The 21,713-nt window shown below is 46.1% G+C and overlaps 2 protein-coding genes across 2 annotated transcripts; both read right to left on the reverse strand.

Moving 5' to 3' along the window:
• Positions 1–6,187, reverse strand: LOC120697235 (type I inositol polyphosphate 5-phosphatase 8-like). The gene is made up of 10 exons (XM_039980395.1): positions 5,996–6,187; positions 5,295–5,354; positions 5,064–5,145; positions 4,841–4,930; positions 4,385–4,490; positions 3,747–3,860; positions 2,664–3,117; positions 2,347–2,558; positions 1,967–2,236; positions 1–617 (listed from the first exon to the last, which is right to left on the reverse strand). Exons 2-10 carry the CDS (start codon positions 5,322–5,324, stop codon positions 317–319), a joined length of 1,659 nt encoding a protein of 552 aa, XP_039836329.1. The 5' UTR covers positions 5,325–5,354; positions 5,996–6,187; the 3' UTR covers positions 1–316.
• A 12,409-nt stretch (positions 6,188–18,596) lies between these two features.
• Positions 18,597–19,831, reverse strand: LOC120697238 (zinc finger protein ZAT12-like). Its single transcript, XM_039980396.1, has one exon. It carries the CDS (start codon positions 19,493–19,495, stop codon positions 18,950–18,952), a length of 546 nt encoding a protein of 181 aa, XP_039836330.1. The 5' UTR covers positions 19,496–19,831; the 3' UTR covers positions 18,597–18,949.
• Between the last annotated feature and the right edge of the window lie 1,882 nt (positions 19,832–21,713).

The following is a 21,713-nucleotide window of genomic DNA, read 5'->3' on the forward strand; positions in this document are numbered from 1 at the left end:
CTAGCAAGAAAGAACATTCTTTCCAAGAAGACACCCTGAAAAACCTGCGCGTTCCCGAGGAGAATGTCTTCCTCGCCGGTCGCCACCGCGCGCACGCCCTGAACTGTCGCTGTCGCCGCCCATGCCCAATGGCGCCCCGCGCCCAATCATGAGGACGCACACGGCTGCTCTACCCTTTCCGGGCCTCGGGCTCGCAGCTCGTCTCCGTCTCACCCGCGGCGGCCGGTGCCCGGTGGCATGCATGCCCGTGCGCCGCCGCGTCCACGCTGGCATCGCCTCGATCGCTGCCAGTGTCCGCGATGCATGCGCGCGCGCGTCAGAACCTCGAGGAGTGCGGGCAGCTGGCCCGCGGGACGAGGAGCATCTCCTCCGCCTCCACAACCGCGCCGCGCGGCGCGGCCACCGCCGCGGCGGCCCTGCTGGGCGGCATGGTGCCGCGCCGCCGGAAGCGGGCGGCGGCGCCGTTCCCCCGCAGCGCCGCCGGCTGCTTGCTACCGTCGGCGTGGAGCCGCGCGGAGAAGAGGCAGCTGACGGGGCGGTGGTCGGAGAAGCGGGACTCGCCGCGCGCGTACCAGTGCTGGTGCATCCCCTCGCCGCGCCACAGGATGCGGTCGCACCTGCACAGCAAAACAGAACCGATCAGACGCGCGTGAGCCAAGCTGCCAGCCGACGATCGACAAGGTGGTTAGTAAAAGATGAGGCGCTGTCACGGCTGATTCTTTCAGTAACTACGTGCGTGCATGCGTAAAGCAGCAGCAGCTAGGTAGCTTCCCTATTCTCTGGCAGGAAGCAGTATAATTCTGCAGCGGGAGGCGAGGAAGCCTGCCGGGAATCGACAGGGACTGGTCACCGTCGAGCCTACGCTACTCCTCCTAGGCTTGTTAATCTCGATAGATTATCCATCACTACCACTGATGGAGAGCTGAATTCAGAGCATCTGGTCTTGATAGATAGATCCCAGTCTAAACAATTTGAGATTCCATGAATGGTCGTCCTGTCGACCTCGAATCGTCCACAGAGACGTGGCGCATCTAGACCAATATTCGTACTAGCTAGAAATCTTTCATGGCTAGATAGTTGGCGTGTGATCGGTCGACGGGGAATTGGAGACCCTGTGGTGGAGAGACATGGGGATTAAGTCAAGACCTGCAAGGCGTTTAGTCCCTAGAGCTCACACGATCTAGTGCTGCCATTGCATGTGTGACGATGCCGCTACGATCCATCTGTCTGCATGGATGATGCGCGCCTAGTGATCAATCGATCGACCGTGCACGTCCTTGTCACTCTCCCTAGCTCCTACACGAGGCGTCGCCATGTCCATGTGACCCCCTAATTCTTCAGTCCCAATCTAACCGACTCTGAATTGGATTGGAGACCATGTGGTGGCAGAGACATGGGGATTAAGTCAAGACCTGCAAGGCGTTTAGTCCCTAGAGCTCACATGATCTAGTGCTGCCATTGCACGTGTGACGATGCCGCTACGATACATCTGTTTGCAGGGATCGATCGATCGACCGTGCACGTCCTTGTCACTCTCCCTAGCCCCTACATGAGGCGTCGCCATGTCCATGTGACCCCCTAATTCTTCAGTCCCAATCTAACCGACTCTGAATTGGATTGGAGACCCTGTGGTGGCAGAGACATGGGGATTAAGTCAAGACGACCTGCAAGGCGTTTAGTCCCTAGAGCTCACATGATCTAGTGTTGCCATTGCATGTGTGACGATGCCACTACGATCCATCAGTCTGCAGGGATGATGCGCGCCTAGTGATCGATTGATCGACCGTGCACGTCCTTGTCACTCCCTGGCCCCTACACGATGCGCCGCCATGTCCATGTGACCCCCTAATTCTTCATCAGTTCCAATCTAACCGACTCTGATTGATTATTCCCTAGCCGGAACGGAACTTTGTGATTAATCTCCTAGTAATAATGATTAGCATGGGGGATTAGTACTGGTCGTTACCATGCCGGCGTGCGCTTCTTCTCCCGGGAGCCGGAGGCGCCGAGGCTCATGGCGTAGGCGTCGGACTCGGCCAGGTACTTGTACGTGGGCGGGAAGCGGATGCGGCCTTCCTCCCACCCGGCGAACACGCGCCCGGCCCGCTGCTCCGTCCGCAGCTGGTCCCGCTCCAGGAGCGCCTGCCAGTCGTGCCGCTCCAGCAGCTCCCGCGTCTCGCGGCCGCCGCCGCCGCTCGTCAGCCGGTAGTTGAGGTCGCCGAGCCATATCACCTTGCTGCACGTCCACCCATCGGCCACGAACGCATTCGATCAGCCACGGTTCAGGGTCACTACGTATTGATTGGATTGGCGCGATGCTGATGGAGACGGGCAGGTCGTCCTTACTCGTGCTCCAGGATGGTCTCCGGCGACAGCGCCGGCGGCGGCCAGGAGAAGCGGAGTGGTGGACTCGGCACGAACCTCGTCCGCTTGAGGATCTCGGCGACGTCGCTGTTCCGCCGCACCTCGTCGCCGTCCTTCTCGCCGGACGCCAGGTGCGTGCACACGAAGCACAGCGACGCGCCGCCTTGCAGCGTCAGGCTCACCGAGATGGAGCCCTGAATCGATCAAGAATTCGGATCAGACCCTGAATTTTCTTTCCATGCGCCGACGTATTTCAAATTTCAATCAATCACGGCCACTGAAGTGGTTTTGATGATCACCTTGTTCCCCATGTAGCCCATGATGCCCCTGCCGACGCACGAGACCCTGAGGCTGGTGACACAGGGCAGGAGGTCGGCCCGGACCCAGACGCAGAGGAAGATGCCGACCATCTGCTTGCTGGCGGCCAGACGGTAGCCGTGCCCGCGCAGCCGCCGCGCCGCGCCGCCGAAGTCGCCGGACTCCTCCTCGCTGCTCGACTCCTGGTTCGACGTGGACAGCTCGCTGGCGTCGTCGTCCAGCTCCGACGCCGCGCTCAGCCTGCTGTCCTCCGCGGCCAGCAGGTCCGAGAAGCTCACCCGGCCTTTCTGGAGGGAGTCCAAGGGGAGGAGGCCGTGGCTGCCTCTGCTCTCCGGGTTCAGTGCTCGCCGGATGAGGTCCAGCCACTGGCAGGCGGGGCCCTTGTCCTCGGCGCCGAGCACGTTCCCGGCGTTCAGCGGCACGATCTCCTGGAAGCTGCGGGATGGATGATCAAATTCAGTTAACTGAAAACTAGAGCTGCCTATTACACAATACTTATTGATAAAGAAAAGTTCCATACAAATTTGCAGACATAATTACTACTAGTAGTTCAAAGTAAAAACAATATGGTCAAGGGAAACGTATACTAGCAGTAGTAATTTCGTTTGTTTGTTCCAGACCAGACAGAACTGCGTCTCCTATGCACTGCAGCACTCATGGCGTCAGAAAGGAAGGTGACCGTGATTATAGCTCCAGAAATTAACGCAAACACTGAAATCCATGACCATGACCTACTCCTATGCAGATGATGCCATAATTGCAGCCACCATGGGTTCGCACTGAAATCCACACAGAACTGTCAATTCCTATGACAGCGTTTCATGATTACCATGAGTGGAGCTTCCAGTCATGCAGGAATAATCATGCTGCTGTCAACTGGCCGAACCATTTCTGGCTGCCTCTGTCAGTATTCAGGAATCTCTACACCAAAGCATGCTCGTCTTCAGAAATGAATAGCGCTGGTAGCGGTATGATTTTACTCTGTACTAGGACTAATAGCTAGGTTAATTTACCCTGCTATGCATGTACAAGAACTACTGCAATACGCAAGCACGGATACGTACCCAAGAACGTAGATGTGAGGAGAGGAGGAAGCAGAGCCGTCGATGAGCCAGTCGGAGAGATCTAGCCCTCCATGCGGCGCTCGCCCTCCTACGTTCCATGTCCCAACGAACATCCTGAAGAACATGAACATGAAGCAGTTACAGTTGCTGAATAGGGATTAGCTTTTTTTTATATAAAATTTGATATACTCAGCAGCATCATTAGCCACAGCTAAGCGAGATTAGACAATCGCCTACTACGTACTGCTGCAACCACTGTCCCCTATACTATAAATTTCAAAGCAAAAAAAGAAGAGCAGCTAGAGGTCAGCAGTCCCAAAGTATTCCCAGCCGCTGCTCCTATCCACTATCCAGTAGTCACAACACGACCACCAGCTCGACGATATCGTATGAACTCAACGCAATTTGACTTCTGAACATGAGCTGGATTCATTGACTCACGGCAGCAAGTTGGCATGACAGCAAGAATTCAATGGACAAAAAAAAACGTCGACAGAAACAAACAGAGCATCTTATTTTTGTTTGTTCCATACTACTCTGAATTCTGAAGCACGCCTCTGGTCTGATGCAGATAAAAATACGGTCGTTTCCATCACCAGACGTAAGCTCGAGCGCCGAGACGCGTCCAGCTCACTCACCTGAGTTCCTTGGGAGGCCTCCACGACGGGGTCGGCGCCGGGGAGCCATACCGGGGAGGAGGAGGAGGTGGCCGCAGGTTCTCAGAGCTCTCCACCAGCCAGCCACCTGGTGAGCCGACGTGCATGGCGCATGGGCAGGAAACAAAACAGAACGATGAGGAAACATGCAAACCAAATTCTGTAATTTAAAACACACTAGCAGCACATATACCTCTAGTTTTTTTTAGAACAACAGTATATCTCTACTTTTTCATTTCTTTCTATTTCCATCATAAGAGTATAAAAACCTGAAACTACGTACTGGAAGAGAGTCGCAGCTACTCTCCCTGCACTCTGTCTGTAGTCTGTAAAGGCCATTGTTATTGTACTTGCAAGAACAGTAACCGTGCCTTTTGAAGATAAAAGGGGAGGAACGGTTGCTGTGGGTGTGGCTCTGCTTGGTGAAAAAAGTAATACCTGACAGGTCTGTCTGCGTGAGAAGGCTGCCATCTCTGTCGTCGGAGCAGCTCCTCCTCATCACCTGATGCTGGCCTCCAAAGCTCTCGTCTGGTCAAACACATCGCAAACTTGTGATGAGAGGGTGTCATGGTATGATTGGGGAAGAAAATCAGAAGATTTGAGCGGGAAAGTGAAGGATTTGATTTGAAACCCCGGCGACGAAAATGTTAGATGGACTTACTGATGCAGTCCGAATGGAACTCTGAGCTCTTGAGGTTGAGCCATTTCTTCACCACCGTCTTCGTCTTGGGCCATGACGATGACTGTAAGAAAACAGAAGAGAGGAAAAGTTTCGGTAAATAAAAGTGTATCCACCCAACCTTCTCCACAGAGAAGAAACTTTCTTCTGAAGACGTTTACAAAGAAGGAATCGGAGGAATGGCGCTAGATCAAAGTTCGTTCCCCGACAAACCTTTGACATTGTCGGATTCCTGGTCCTCATGGTTCACCTCCTGAAGAACAGTTCTCTTTTCTGTCAAAAAAGCTCATGTGATCAGAGACCCGGCAGGAGAATATAATAGCGTGCATAAAGGAGGCTTAACACGGCCAAGCGGATCTCCTACTCCTTCGGTGTTTAGGTGTAAAGCATGTCGTAAAGGGCAACTAAATCTCAAGTAATTCTAAACTAATCAATGCAAGGAAGCTGCGAGCTAGTGCGCTGAGCAGTTGGAGCTGCCGAACTGGAGGAGTAAACTAGGCTCCACAACAGAAGAGAGGAGAAAAAATAAGGCAGAGTGGACGGTGCACATGCGCCAACAATCTCCTCTGTCCTGACAAACATTCAAATCATCTCGCATTGGGAAACCAATAAGAATCGAGAGTCAAAAGGGAAGCCTTCTCAGGAATCAATCATGGATCTGAATGAAACCAAAATGGGAGGAAAGATACTGGTCGATCAGCCAAGACGGGGAAGGGCGAGCTTCTTATCATTCTACAACCTACAGACTCATGGGATGCGAATGGTGATGCAGAGCAACGCAGCGAGGATTTGGGGGAAGCACGGAGCATCCACCGGAGGAAGAAAGAAACCATTTGCATCGGCCTAGAGCCGGTTCATGGCCTGGGTTTGCCGAGAAAGAAACAGAGCACGCACATACAGAAAGAATCGCTCACCTTGACGATCTGTATGCAGCAAACTGGATGGAGGGAGAAGCTCTCGGGAGTCCTCCGTGCAGGTAAAAAATGGGGGAACTAACGGGGGTCCTTTGCAGGGGGAAAGAGGGGGAGGAACAAGACGAGAGGGAAGCCCGGAACGGTTGCCAATGAAGTGGTAACTGAAGACAAGAGGAGGAAGGCGTGGGAGGGGGAGATGGGAGAAGAGAGAAGCCAAGCGTGGACTGGGGGAACGGATGCTGCCTTTATAGGTGTGCCCCGCGTGCCAAATGGGCGCAGCTGCAGCCGTGATAGTCACGTTCCCGGACCGCTCTGTCCCTGCACGTGGGCCCCGCAAGCTGCACCTTGTAGTGAAAACATGTGTAGCCTGGCCTAGTGAGACCGCCCTAGGGGTGCAAATGGGTAATCCTTAGACGTCTCTCCGAACTTCTTTAGTTCAAAGTTTTGTACTACTTTTTTAAAATGGGATACTAAAGAGAATTGGAGGGGCATATAAAGGTTACCCATTTGCATGTCTGTTTGGCGATTTTGGTCTCTGCTACAGTATAAGGATACAAAGAAGACTATCTGTTTTGCGAGCAAGGCATTGGAGGTCGTCGCCTTGGATATTTTTGCCAAGAATGGATGGAGAAGCAATAATAGACTTTACTTTTAATTCTTTCAAGTCGTTTGTGTACTCTTAACTCTATTTTATCAGCTTGCGTGCTGAGAATTTTGTAAAAAATTGGCTGTGTGCAGCTGCAGAGGCCGGATATGCTTCCTTTATCTAAAAAAACCCATTTGCACCTCTAACCGGCTCGGTTCGCTCGAAGAAACCCGGTGTGAGCCAACTTGACCAATGTACCGCACAGCCCGAGTTAGCTGATCGGCCTCGCTCAGACTTCATATATTTGATCCAAAATTCAAAAAAGGTCCTGGACACTTTGAGAAAAAAAAGAGTATGATCCTGTGAGAAAGCAGAGTCCGACCAATGCGCTAGCAGACTTGAACCAGTATTGACCTGAATTCAGGCTCTAGCTAAAACTCCTATCGATTGGGGTGCGGTGCGCTAGAACCATTTTCTCCCTTTACTTCCTTTTCCTTTCACAAAATGAGAATATAAGATACCATCACACTCGAGCGAAGGAGAAGCCAAGGATAACACCTCGTTGATGATGCACACAGGTAGCATGAGGTGATCACCTCCACGGCAACATTGTGATGGCAAAGGCATGACTTTGAGTGTTTCCTTTTTTTAATTGCGTTCTGAACTTATTTCTTCTTTAGAGTACTTATGTTTCATGCTATCTTTTGGCGGATGGTGCTTGTGCGTGTGTGCCAATTAGAAGCGCGCATGTACTCCTACTTTGTGTCATTTGTCTGGCATGATTTGAAATTATACCCGTTTGGCAAGGTAATTAAAAACGAAACATATCAGATACAAACCAACATTCCGTGCAAACTATGCAAACTTTAATCTGGGCCATTGGATCAACTATACACGGTGAGGTTGGTTTGCATGAAGGCCACCAAAGCTTCAAGACCAAGGAATACTACTCTCCGACTAGTAGGATTTAAAAGGCTGACAGAAATTCAGTGGGATTATGCAAACATTCAACTGGAGAAAGAAGTGTGGTGCGCAAATTTAAACTAGAGCAGAGTCCCACCCAGATCATACAAATTAACAAAAAAAAAATTGAACTGTCGACACCACGGCCAGCTAACATTCAGGGAGTGAGGGACGGAGTGGGTGCAGATGCAGGCAGGTCGACAATGGAAGCCGCCGCCGCCAGCTCGTTAATTTGTGGTCCATTATTTGACCGTCGTCGTCCCCAGTTGCATCGTCAATCGCTTGCATGTGTCAGCTTGCTGCAGCAGCAGCGGTTGCTTGCTCCACTAGTACCTTGCCAGCCTGCAGCCTGCTGACCTGCTGCTGCATGTACATGGTGGAGTCCGCATGTACACGTAAGCATCGAGCTGGCGTTGACTGGTCAGCTACACGGACGCACACGTCAGCTGGATCTGCCATGGCAGCCGTGGCAGCTCAACTGGGAGGAGGAAGCGAATGTGCTCAACTGCTGAAATAGTCGGCGCGAGCGGCCGGTGATATTTGTTGCGCATACGCCATACTGATAGAATAATGCGTGGCCGGCAGCTCGCACTCGCACCTTGCAGGAGGAGGAAGAGGGGGAGAAAGAGCAGTAGGAAATTAAAAGAGAGTGAGCCAAAAAGTATCACAGACAGAACGAAAAAGAACAAGGGTAAAAAAAAATCAAGGGCTTATAGTAATTGATAATATGAGAGAGCTTAAGTGCTAAAGCATGATGCGTGGCATATGATGGGTTGACTTGTATTGTATGCATGCATTTCATTCGTGGACTCAATCTTTTTTCTTCAATAAATGAACAAAAAGCAAGTTCCTTCTTCGACTCTGGCGAGTGGAGATATTATTGCGCACTTCTAAACAAGTAGCTAGGCGGATAACGAGAGAATTCCTTTGATATCGAACGAACGGCTATATACCTATTTCAAATAAATAGAGTAAGATTTCTATCTAAATTTTAATTTTATCCGTCTCATATTATTGACGGGTGGTCTTATCTCATTCCATATTCGAGTCGGACAAAACTCTTCCATCCACGACTCGATCACGTAAAACCCTACAAATTAACGCACACCCATCAATACGTGTCTAATACTTATACCAATTTTGTCCGTAGCAATGCACGAGCATCTAGTATATGTTATAGATGTAGGGAGATCTATCAAATATTAGTGCGGCGGGCGACCCCACCAACATAAAATTATTATCTACCGTCACCGCAGCATGCTTCTTAAGAGACAAAGAGAGGGATTAATCCAAGAACATATCCATCGGCTCTAAGAGCAATTTTAGTAGGACTTCTAAATTTGGGTGAGCAAATGTCTATTTAGAAGTGTGCTTTTAAATTTTACTCATTCAAATATGGGCCTCCACTCCAATAGGTCGAGTAAATTAGACTTCTATAGAGGGCTCATAGTTGACAGCCCAAATAGAGGGCCACCAAATTGAGGGAGTGGAGGGAGAAATTTGGAAAGCTTACCAAAATAACAGTCCATTTGGAAGATCTGCTGGAGATCAATTTTTTACACCCACCGAGTAAATATGGAGATGGAAGCTCATTTAATAGCTCTGCTAGAGTTGCTCTAACACTAATAATGAAACTGATCCTCGGATTTTACTAAGCACCGCGACGACCGCCCCGCCGTATACTACAACGGGCGACGACGACGTGGCCCGATCGGCAATATTGTTGGCTGGCTGCGTCTTCCCTTTCGGTAAACGTAAAACGGCGCAGCAATCAGCATCGAACACACTCATACACTCACAAGTACTCAAATTAATCCGCAGATTTTTTTGGCACAAAGTTGGCAGGGAGGATCTTAGGATCGATGCCTTTACCCCCGTCAGCTGACGCTTTTCGCAGTCGTTTTGCTTGCGGCTTTTGGCCTTTTTTTCTTTACATTATTAGTTAACGCTTAAGATAGCATGCTCGACGGTTACTCGGTGGTATAATACAGGCATGTTGAAGTGTCAACGATAATGTTTGTCATCAAGAGCAGCTACTACGAGTGGTTAAGGGCCGTTCTGTCAGAACTCTCAGAATCATCGTGGGATATTCTATGGTGATCTCTGTGTTCTACTTCTAGCTAGTGCGCACTTCGTTGGTGATCATCGGTAGCGTTCGTGAAGAGAAGTGCGCCTGCCTATTATTAATTTCTTCCCAGTCCTCGGCGTCGTCTGCCTGTCTTCTTGCTTCTTCACATGTAAGGCACGCGCTACGCACATGTGTAAGTGTGCTGCTCTGCACGGATAGATCATCTAAGCTACTAGTGAGTTGCAAGCACCAACTAACAATTCCCCAAAGCTTAAGGTAATGAGGGAACAAATAAAAACGAGATGAGCAATCTTACATTACTAATTGGAAACTCCTTTTGAAGCCTCCAAAGAAAGTCACCTAAAATCCTAAGTGGGTACAGTCTAAAAAAAATAGAGAAAATTTACAAGTTCTCACAAAAATGAGAAACATTCGGCCATCAATTCGGCAACTCTAATTATAATAGCCATTGGATCTGTTATTTTTTCTAATAAATTACCCACCTTTGTCATTATGAAAATAGACTAAAGTAACCTCAGAAACATGTATCTAAATTACACACCTCTGCCATTATAAAAAGTAATCTCAAGTAACCCCCTAATCTTCATGTAAATTACCCACTCATGCCATTAAAAATAATATCAAATAACCACTTAAATTTTTATACATATTATCCAATGATAACATAATAAAAGTTAAAATAAACCCAAAATCTGAATCAAAATTATATTATTATAATAAAATCTTAATACACATCACTATAAAATTCTAAATTACTATTTCTATTATTATTAATATATTATTTATGTTATTATTTATATAAAATAATAACCATAATGTGTGTGTTACCATATATTCATGTATAAGAGAAGAGACACGAATACCAATTTTCATGATGTTGAATACATATCAAACACATATGGATGTGTGATGCAAAGTGAGAAAAAAATATTAGTAACTAAACCTATCACATTTATTACAATTACATAATGATAAATATATATCTTTACCGTACTAGATTAGAATATTAATTAATTAAAAAAATTGTGAAATAGATAATTATTAGATATCTCTAACTAGTCCGTGAGGGAGCACGAGTTGATAGACTAGTATATTCATAATTAGTAGATTTTTTGTGACAATAATTTCATAGATTTTTTTGACCATAAATACATCTTTCCATATTGAGGCTGAGCATGAAATACATTAGTAGATTTTTTTTGTGACAATAATTTCGTAATTATTATTGTATCTTTTCAATACATAAACCAGAGAAAGGCCACTTTATCATGATTTTTATACCAAAGTTACATATAATAAGCAACTCCAAATTTCCGATGATGCGTAAAGGCTTCGCAAATTAAAATATTAAAAGGTTCCAAAAATCAGTGACTGAAGTGAGCACTAACTATGGGGCTATCTTTGAGTGGAAGTCAGTAGATGCAAGCACAAGACGCAGAAGCTTCAAGCTCGCCACGATTCAGCCCAAGAAAAATGTGAGCAATGTGCACACATCAACACTACAGTAATCTCCGGTCCGTGCGCGCCATGGTTGTTGCTCCTTCGCGTGTTCCTCTCAGTGGGCCGACCACGCATCGGTCTACATTATTGTTGATCAAACGTACGTAACTCACATCATCGCCTGCATTATAATAAAGTAGCTAGTAAAATTAAGCGATCAAATCGCACATGAAACAACAACACAGACGACCAATCTAAAAGCGTCTGCATGATGTTAACTGCAGCCGGCGGCATCGCCAGCAGCAGCGATAATTAAAATTTTAATCCCCTTGCTTTGCCCTGATCTCATGATCCCACCATGCCGCCGGGATCCGCCAGGGATTAAGAAAAGGATTCGGCCGGGACACGCGCCAGCGCCGTGTTTAACAGGAAGATTAGGTGGGCAATTAACAAGCATATCGCCCTAATGAACCCTAGCTATCATGCACCAAATCACTCGCAGTTTGCTGGTGAAGGGTCACTGGAGTGTAAGCCTCCATATGCACGGCCATACTGCGTGCATTTCAAATCAGTACTACGAGTGTAGCTTCTTGTTGGGCTATGTTTAGTTCGCGAAAAAGTTTGAACTTTGGTACTGTAGCACATTTTGTTGTTATTTAACAATTTAATATTCAATTATGGACTAATTAGGCTTAAAAGATTCATCTCGTATCAAATAGTTATACTGTGTAATTAGTTTTTTTCAACTGCATTTAATGCTCCATGCATGTGTCCGAAGCTCCGATGTGATGGGTATTGTAGCAAAACTTTTTTAAACTAAACATGACCTTAGTTTGTCTTTCTGTTTTGACTTGTCTAGCGTCACTGATTCATGCTAGTTTGATTAATGACGTGTAGCCACGAGGAGATTAATATGGTGGGGAGGCAGGCACCAGCTGTCTGAAATGTAGCATGCAGCAAGCTCATTAGCCCCCACAAGAATGCAAAAAGATAAGAGAAAGGGATGTTTTGTGAGGCCAGGACAGCCTTAATCTGCTAGTGCTAGGGTACAACAACTGCTTTCAGATGGGCGATTAGTTGTCAGATGATGGCACAACGAGGCAACTAAAGGCACCATCGATCAAAGTCCACCATGTTATGCATACATGCATCAAGCCTTTCCGAGTGGTGTTGATGGCTCCCCTCTAATCATCACTGAAATGACAGGTAGCTTAAGTGGCGGCAACTTTTCGGACAAAAGCTCACAGAAAGGTCCCAGAATAGTTAAGTGAAACATGAATCTGTGGAGCATAATTAGAACTGCTCTGTTCATTGCACGATCAAAGCACTCATACATGCATGGCGTGCAAATTAAGTGGAAAACATTTAGCTGCCACCACTCAAAACTAAAGGCTCCACTAATGAGAAATCTGGTGCAAAAAAAAAACTTTTTAATGTTTCTGAAAATCACGGTAGCTAGCAAGGTGAATCGTGCAAATTACGAGGGGTTATATATTAGAGTTGATACACCTTTGATTAGGCTCTTTATCATTGATTGACATTGTGGCTGCACACCGTCTGTGATTTTTCCCAATTGCAGACTTGTAATGATATTCAGCAGCACGATGCTTTCAAATTCATACGTGGACTGATGCATTTCGATGTCCTACCTGCCAACCCATATGGTCTCATATATACTCTCATCTATGTGCTTTGTCACCGGATTCCTGTTGGAGGTTGATGGTCAAGAAAACGCGAATTGCGTATGCAATGACGTTGAGTTGCACAACGATTAGTAGTCCGATTTTTATGGTCCAAATTTGTCTGCTTTTGACAGTTGGATGGCCTCTGATATCTGGTTTAGTAGTTGAATGATGAAAATTGAACTTTTGTTATAGTTTGAGGGTGTAAATCGAACTTTTCTCTAAATTTCTTCCATAAAAATCATTTAATAATTTTATTTATTGTCAGTTTTTTTTTTCAAATTGTATTTAATGTATGTAGTTATGTACTCTACCATTTTCTATTTTAATCCTGAAATACCGGTACTAACTTTTACGCAAGACTCTAAATGATATGGTCTTTTACCAATTCATAGAAAAGCAATCAACTATTTTTTTCACAATTTTATTTTTCGATTAATGTGGTATTCGTATCCCTACTTTTTTTTGAAACTAACTATCCCTACTTTACTTAGATGTAATATATAGACCCAGACACTCTTCAGTATTTTATCTGCCATTAGAGTAGTTGATTGATACACCAAATACAGAGAAACGGAGGGAGAACACACGCTACTCATAGCTAGCTAGAGAGCTCTTTGACAAATACTCGTACATGACGAGTGAGTGTATGGAACAGGATGCGAGCACAAAATTAAATTAAATTAAATTAAAGCAGTCCGATCTTTTGGGAGGTGACGAGGAGAGTGGTTGGCTTCCAAGAAACCAGCAGCTAGCGGAAACTATTTAAACAAAACCAAGCAATAAACAGTGGTTCGCCGATCAAATTAACTACTAGAGTAGTAACAACAATGCATGCTAACATAAGCTAAGCTATAGGCAGCCGGTGGTCGTGATTCGCTAATCACCGGTGGGCTCCGCCTCATCACATGCTAATCAACTTTTGCGATGGCAACTTGTTCTTCCTGCAGCTCCTGGAGGAAGACGGACGGCGATGACGCTGGAGCTGGATGATTAACTGGCTTGATCGCTAGGGTTGATCTTTTTTTTTGTTGAAGAAATTAGAGTTGATTTTGGCATGGCTCACGCGGGCGGTGCTAAAGAATTCGCCGTCGCCATCGGAGCCTCGTCTCTGCTCTTTGTTTCTTGCAGCTTGCTGCCTTTCAATTCAGATTTCGGAGCCAGAGTCTGTTCTGTTCAGAAGGAACAGCAGGCTTTCCGGGAGGAAAACAACGGGGGCGAAATCGGGATTGGTTGGGGGAGCTCGATCCCCTTGCCCTGCCCATCTGGAACATCCACCTGCGCACTGGCCATCGTAGCATCCTCCTCCTCCTCGTGCACGCATGTGTCGCGGGCTCGCAGTTCGTGCCGTCGTGTTGACGCGAGCGCCATCGCCGAACAAGTGGAGCCTTGGCGATCGGTACAGGTGCCGTGCGTCGACTGGAGCGAGCATGAGTAAAGCTGACATTGCTCAGCTTTTGCCATGCAAATGTCTGCAAATGCTGGGTCTCTACCAAATAAGCAGCTGGATTTGGTATCTCCATGCTATATATTGTATTGCATATACAGGTAGCATAACATAACATTGTCAGATGAGAATGGTATCATGTTAAACGCTATGAGATCCATCTATATTTATAAAAACGAGCACGGCGTTTTCTGTACCTTTTATCGCACCAGAATGCTAGAAATGTTGTTGGAAAAAAAAACGGAGTCCGGTAGATGTTACTTCATCATCTACATATGGTTAACAGTTCTGCATATCTTATGACCTGATTGTCTGCTTTATATCATTTTTCTTGCATTCTAACTGTTGTTGGTATTATACCTTTTCTGAATGTATGATAACTGAAGATCATTGTGCTCCATAACTCTCTACTAGTCAGAAGAATGCTTTACTAAAAAGCTTAGTTCTGTTAGGCTTGAATTAATAGCTATCTGTTTTCATTCAGCTGCTAGCTTGCTGAATGTATGAAAACTGAAGATGATTCATTTCTGTAGGTAAAATAGGGTGTTCGTTTCTGAATGAAGTGAACACATGCTTCATTTCTGGATGATATGGATGCATCCTCATGCAAATGTGTTTATGCAGGAGCTTGTACTTTTGAATTTGGCGAGCAAAGGAGCGGTTACAGCGGCAACATTATTTCTATGCTACTCCAAGTGAATGAAGAATGAACTATTTATGTATTGTCTTTTGGTTGTATCAAGATCGAGAACAACATGTTATATGTGATAATTTTTTGTTAAACTAGATGTAATATGTGTGCTTCTGCTGGACGGGAGCAGGAGAAGCTCAATGATTCTCTTTTCGCTATATGTACTATTTCGCCATATGGTAGAAATAAGCAGGTCTTATTGTGTTAAAACCAGCTGCTTAGGTTCCATTGCTGCCGAATAAACAAATGAGCAGTAGGTTTGATTCCTGGTCAGAAATTCATAATCAGGTGGGTTTGAGTGAAGCCAAGTGGAATGATTTAATCCAGGCCTGGTTTGAAATACATAATCCGGGTCGATCGGGCTTCAGTTCTTTCTCGGGCCTCTCATCTATTATGGGCCCTGGTATACTCCTCCGTTTGCGTTGCGTGGGCTCTGGGCCACTTTGCAGCCCGTCTCCTGGTTGCTTTCCGTTCCCCACTTCTCGCCGACTCCTATCCATCCATCCATGGCGGCCGCGCTGCCCCGGCCGGCGCCGGACTCGAGCCCGCAGACTGCGCGCCCGCCGGCGCTCTTGTACCGCCTCTTCGGCCTACGCGCAGCAGCTGCCACGTCCAGCTACCTCGGCTTCTCTTGTCCTAGCTCTGCGCACCGCGCCAAGGACGCGCGCCCTTCATGGCGTGGCTCCACGCCGGCGTGGGAGAGGAGACCCAACACCTACCGGCTACCGCCGCTGTACGGACAGCGGCGGCACTGAAGACGGCGCCGGTGGCTAGCTTCCGCTGGCCAGTGGCCATCCAGCAAAAGAAACGCCGCGTTCCTCGCAGTCTGAATCGGACAGAGTCAAGCAAACCAAAACTCTGCCCAATATGTGAGCTCGTTTCGGCTAGGCTAGCTCATGAATATTTAAAAGATTCTTGGATCTGTGAACGAGTGGAATAATAGTAATCCCGGAAGCTGCTGCAAATGGCCAGAGCAGGTACTGATGATGGATCATCATCTGACAGCACCAGATAACTAACTTCGTTCATTGAGTGAATCACTGGCAGGCTGGAGCTGGAGGCTGGAACTGGAATGGTGTGAGAGAAAAATACTGTTAGACTGGTTGGAGCTGGAGCTGGTGGCTGGAGTGGTGTGAGAGGAAAATACTGTTGGACTGGAGCTGGCTGCCGAACGGAGATGCTCAAGCAGATGCTGATGGCAACTTGTTGCATGCCATTAGGGTTGGCGTCAGTTTAATGGAAGGTTGGGTCATCCCGCACACGCACACGATGTATGGTGCTGTGGCTTTTCTTCTCTGGAGTGAGCCAACAGATTATATTATATATGTCCCAATTCATCATCTCTGCGACCTCGTCAGCAAAGAACGGCGACGGAAATCAGCATATATTCGCGCCTGACTTCGTTTGCTTCTGCTTATTTCCTTATGATTGGAGGGACTTCAATTTCTCGCTTACTAGAAATTTCTCACGCAATATTCAACTTCTCATCACGAAGTCTGAGCATTTTATTATACACGCTAGCTGTTCAGTTGTGTCAAGCAACCAAAAAGACAAAGCTCGCATACACGATCAGTTGGAAAGCTACTTTATTCATAGATAAGCAGAGTTCAGCTCAAACCTGTCTCTACGTGCGAAGAACACCGGTTTACGCCGATGATTGCTGCATCCCAAGTTCTCAACTCTGAAGCGTGCTATGTGGTTCTAGATAGTTTCTGTACGCGCATAATTGATGCCTGATGAGGCGAGCAAGCAAGTTTTCATAACTGCAACTTGTTGTCTCTGTGCTTGTGGTATGATTGCTTCAGCAGCCAAGAACACATCACGCATGGATTGAATACACTTGGTGTCACTGCTTGCTGACTTGGAAAGCAAAGAAAACAGCTGCAGTTCTCCACATACATACACTACTGTACATGCATATTCTACACAGTTCCAGGAGTTGCACTAGAATTTTGCTTCCTATAACCAGTTGTTTTCAATTAGCAGGAGGTGATTGCACACATGATAACCACCATCTAAACTATATTCCAGGCCTCAAGATTCGCTGTACGCAGTAGCTCTCTCGACTCTCTCCTAATAAGAGATGACACAGAGAGCTACATGAGGAATCTCCTTTTCCTACTAGTATAAATTTGTTTGACAAAAGCTGAGCTCTCTGAGCTCACAGTACTGTTCTTGCATTAGAAAATTAGGGTGGCTTTGCATTTTTGTCAACAGATGTGCTCATCTTACCCCCCCCCCACCAGGCATAACATATATAGATATTTCAACCATTTCACAGCTTATATAAAAATGAAGATGATGAAATAAGTATCAAAACAAGGTTCAGCTAATACTACTTTAGTTTTTTTGGGTGTAACCAATAGCGCTATCAACTTTCACTGTTCATCAATACTTCATGCTGCATCATGTACATGAGTATCTAATTCAACTCATGTACTTCGTGCTGCATCATATACATCATGTACATAAGTGGAAAATAGGATTATTATTTCATCATATATAATTGCACTACGATTCCATTATGAGTTGATATAACACTTAAAATCCCCCCCCCCCCAAAAAAAACTAAAGTAGAAAAACAATATATTTAAAATTTGAAAAGAAAAGCACTAGATATAATTCACAATGTCGACATTGTTGTATTGCTGAATAGCATCAGCGAGCTCGGTGAACCATGAATCTCAACGCATCAAGGGCCAAATACAAGTTGGGCCCATGCATTTTTCTTCTGTTACGGTCCTAGTCACCACATCAGGTGCTCTATTATAACTGACACCACGAATAATAAGTAATTCTAGAGAAGCTACAGATTTGTCACACAACTGCTGCTAGGTGACCTAAATATTGGTGAGATCACCTGAGGAACCCAAATAGTTATAAAAAAATTGTCTGCATTGCAGTCGGGTATGTTGTCACCACAAGCACACAACATTAATTCAGATTTCTATTGTCTGCAATGCTTTGGATAAAAATGTGTGTATGCATTGTTGGTGATAGTTCCTTGTTAGGCATTCGTATCTGATTTCTATTTGATTTCATTGGTGAAAGAGAATAGTTATCAGAAGTTTGGATGGTGCCTCTTAAGTATATTCGTTCTTAGGGCCTATTTGGAGGGGCTAAAGTTGAATGCTAAATTTTAGCACATATTAACACTCATACCTTGCGAAAGTTTTTGAGTCTTGGGTAAACTTTAGTCTATCTTATTGGCACTCATGTTTGGATACACTAGTGCTAAAGTTTAGCACTGAGATCCAAACAGGGCCTTAGCCTGGTTGCTCAAATGTAGTGAATGGAAAGCATTTAAATTTCAGGAGTCACCCTGAAGTTTGCTATGGTGATAGATAAGCATTCGGGATGGAACTATTAGTGGAAATAAATGTACTCAAATACCAAGATAAGGGGAACGATATATACAGAATTTTGAGTTACTGGGGCAGGTTATTAGTATATCCGTCATATTCATACTACCTAGCTATTTTCTAGAGAAAACATAGGTCAACTTTCTTAAGAGTAATAATCACAGAATATACAGAGAGGATAATACTAGTCTCGCAAAAGCAAATGGAAGACCTTTGATTTCGACGTAAGTATCGCAGATTCAACTCATCATGTGTTATGTCATCACCCAAGATACTAAAAGAAGCGGCAACTTGACATTGAGTCAGGATTACCAACTGAAACTATAAAAAAAAAGGATTACCAACTGAAGAAAGCCACAAGCTCTCTATACATATCTTTCTAAGATTAAATAATTACATCAAAGCCATTTGACCAAAGGGTTTTTTATCCATAATAACATGAAACCCAAGGTAAATCAGCTATCTTTGGTAGCAATTAGGCCTCCAAATTAACCACCAAAGCAGCACAGCATCTCAAAGATACCCCCAAAACCTTTCATGCATGCATGACCCATATGCATGCATTAGGCACCTCTACTACTGCTACAAAATGTGGATTTCTCCACATAAAAAGAAAGTGAGAAAATGAAGGTCCCAAAAAAGAAAAAAAGAAATTGAGAAGTAGTAGAAGAATTGTGGAGCTTGGTGGTAGTATCTAGTAGCCAAGGCAGTTCACGGCCATGGTCCCGGTGTCCAGGAACTGATGGAACGTGATCCCTGCGGTGGCATTGTGGCCGCACTCCGCCTCCGCGTCGAAGCCGTCGTCACAGGGCGGGTGGTTGAGGTCGAGCCACAGCCCGCGCTTGACGCCGTCGTCGTGGTCGTGGATGATGCTGACGTCGGGCTTCTTGTCCACGACGATCGTCGTCGTCGCCGGCGGCATGCCGCCCGTCATGGCGCGGTGGCGCCTCATGTGCCCGCCGAGGGCCTGGCCGATGGCGAACTCGAGGCCGCAGATGGAGCAGCCGTGCAGCTTGGGCTTGGCCAGCGAGGGGTCGCCGTCGCCGTCCAGCCGCGGCTTCTTGTGGCTGGCGCGGTGGCCGCCGAGCGCCTGGAACGACGGGAACGTGCGGTTGCACGTCTTGCAGACGAACACCCGCTCCGGTGCGCGCCCGGCGACCGGCAGCGTCGGCTCCTGGCCGTGCGACATGAGCATCAGCACGCGTGCCATCTCGCCCTCGTGGACTGCAAACCTCTTCATCAATCCTCACGCTTGTCAGCAAGTTCTTGCCGATGAATTAGCTGCTTGATCTAGATCGGAAGCAAAGATATCTGAATGGGGGAAGAAGCGCATCAAGAAGCAGGGTGTATTTATAGGCAGGGTTAGAAATGCGAGACATAAACAAATTGACCAATGGTAGCAGTTAATCGGTTCTATTAGGCTCAAGGATTAAAATAGAGTCACAAGTGGCCTTCAGAGTAGACGAAGAAACAGTTGGCTTTTGCCTACTACTGACACAAAGTTCTTTTTATTCTGAATTGCTGATTCGCGGTGCTGACAACAGATCAGCTGCAGTAGTGGCGATGATTGGGCACAGGGCTAACTGCAAACGGCGTCGAGTTTCGCCGAGTCGACGCCGTTCCTTGGCAGTTTTATTTGGATGCAGCGGCACGATTGATGCACAGTGTAAAGATAATGCGTGTGTGCGTTGGGCTGAGTTGAAGGGACGGAAACTTCAGCTGGGGAATCAGAATTCAGAACAGGACTGATTCACCCACTCGTCTGCGTGTTGACTTTTGCAGTTCATGAGGGCTTGTAGATTCCGGTCAACGGTTCCTTCTCTGGAAGCCTGTCTTGTGCTCTAAAAACTTAATTCCATTTTTTTCCTGATAAACGGCGTTATGATCTTTGTTTAGGTGCATTAGACAGTCGACAACAAAGCTTCACTGAAATGTGGGGGTGAAGGGAACTTCAGTTCAGAATTCAGAGATGGTTGTTTTCTTCTGATTTCTGAAGGTGGTTTGCTTACGCCACTTTTGGGACATTATAGGCTTCTAGACGCCTAGTTGCAGAACTTAAAGCCCTTGCTTGATCTCAGTTCAAATCATAGAAAAGTGTCATGAATCTTTATGCCAACTAGGAAGCATTATTCTTCTGTGAATATACCGTGTCCCACTGAATTATTTCTTGCAATAATCCTGCAGACATCCTTCTGTAGATCGGTTTTATTAAGACAACTGGACCAATAGGACCGTAGGAAACAGCAAATAGATCGTCGTGCTTACGAAGACATTATACATATATCCAGCTTGATATGTGATGAGATCATAAACGTCTCATCGCTGCTCCAAATGGCGCATTAATAAATAATAGTGACTTGTATCTACCCCTTGATCCCTTTTTGCACTGACTCATAATGCTACTACTACTGCGTCAGAGGTATCAGAAAGAAATGCCTCTTCCCATCTGCACCTGCTTGATACTTCATCAAGCCGAACAGCCATCGTAAACAACCATCTTGAGTAGTGGCATCCGAGTCTAGATCAAACAACACCGGTTCCCGGCGATGATTGGTTCTTGGATCGCTTGTGTGCCGACGTTGCATTGCTTGATTGGACTGAGCTGATCAATAATTGCTGGTTGATGTAAGCAGAAAGAAACTTTGCCTAGTTTTATATACAGTTCACTTCTGCTTGTTGCAGCTTGCAAACGCGAAAACATAAAATGGTACCGTATGGTGCTTAAGCAGAGGCATCTGTTAATTTTCAATGGATTAGGATCTAAGAGTTTATGGCGTCTCCGACTGCACCAGACAGTGGCAGTGTTTGATGGGGATCAAATGGAATCTTGCTCCTATTCACATTTCGGAAAGAAGATATTGGATCAATTTTTTTATCAGTTGAATCAAACTCTTAGGTCAAACCAATACAGAAACTACTGAAGATTGTATCCATAGTTCAATACAGAAGAAAGTTACCATTGGATCAAAATTCTATCAGATAAGTCAGTTAGTAGAGCGATGAGCATATGCACACACCTATTTGCCGCATCTCACAGTTCTCATCATGGTAGCAGCACATCCAAGGATCAAAATGTTGCGAAGGACAGTTGGCAAGATGGTCCCTTCTGCAGCTGAAGCAACATAATCCCTCACTGGTTCACGACGATTGTTGGCCCAAGTCAATATAAAAAGGAATAATCGTTCTCTTCTCTTCTCACAAGTTGCTGTAATAGATTTGGAAAACTTTGATGCGCACACATTGAGCGCAGCATGATGTTCATCAGGGCAGAGACAGAAATGGTCAATTTGCAGTTTGCTGTAGACGTATTCTTTTAGCAGTTGCCGATGATTGGCGCCTGGAGTTCTAGTTTCTTTTAGCAGTTGCCGATGATTGGCGCCTGGAGTTCTAGTTGCCCCTGCAACTCCACCTTATTGGTCAAGCCGTAATCACAATGCGTAATCACAATGCGTGCAACA

The sequence above is a fragment of the Panicum virgatum genome, chromosome 3K (genome assembly GCF_016808335.1).
Source record: "Panicum virgatum strain AP13 chromosome 3K, P.virgatum_v5, whole genome shotgun sequence".
NCBI lineage: Eukaryota > Viridiplantae > Streptophyta > Magnoliopsida > Poales > Poaceae > Panicum > Panicum virgatum.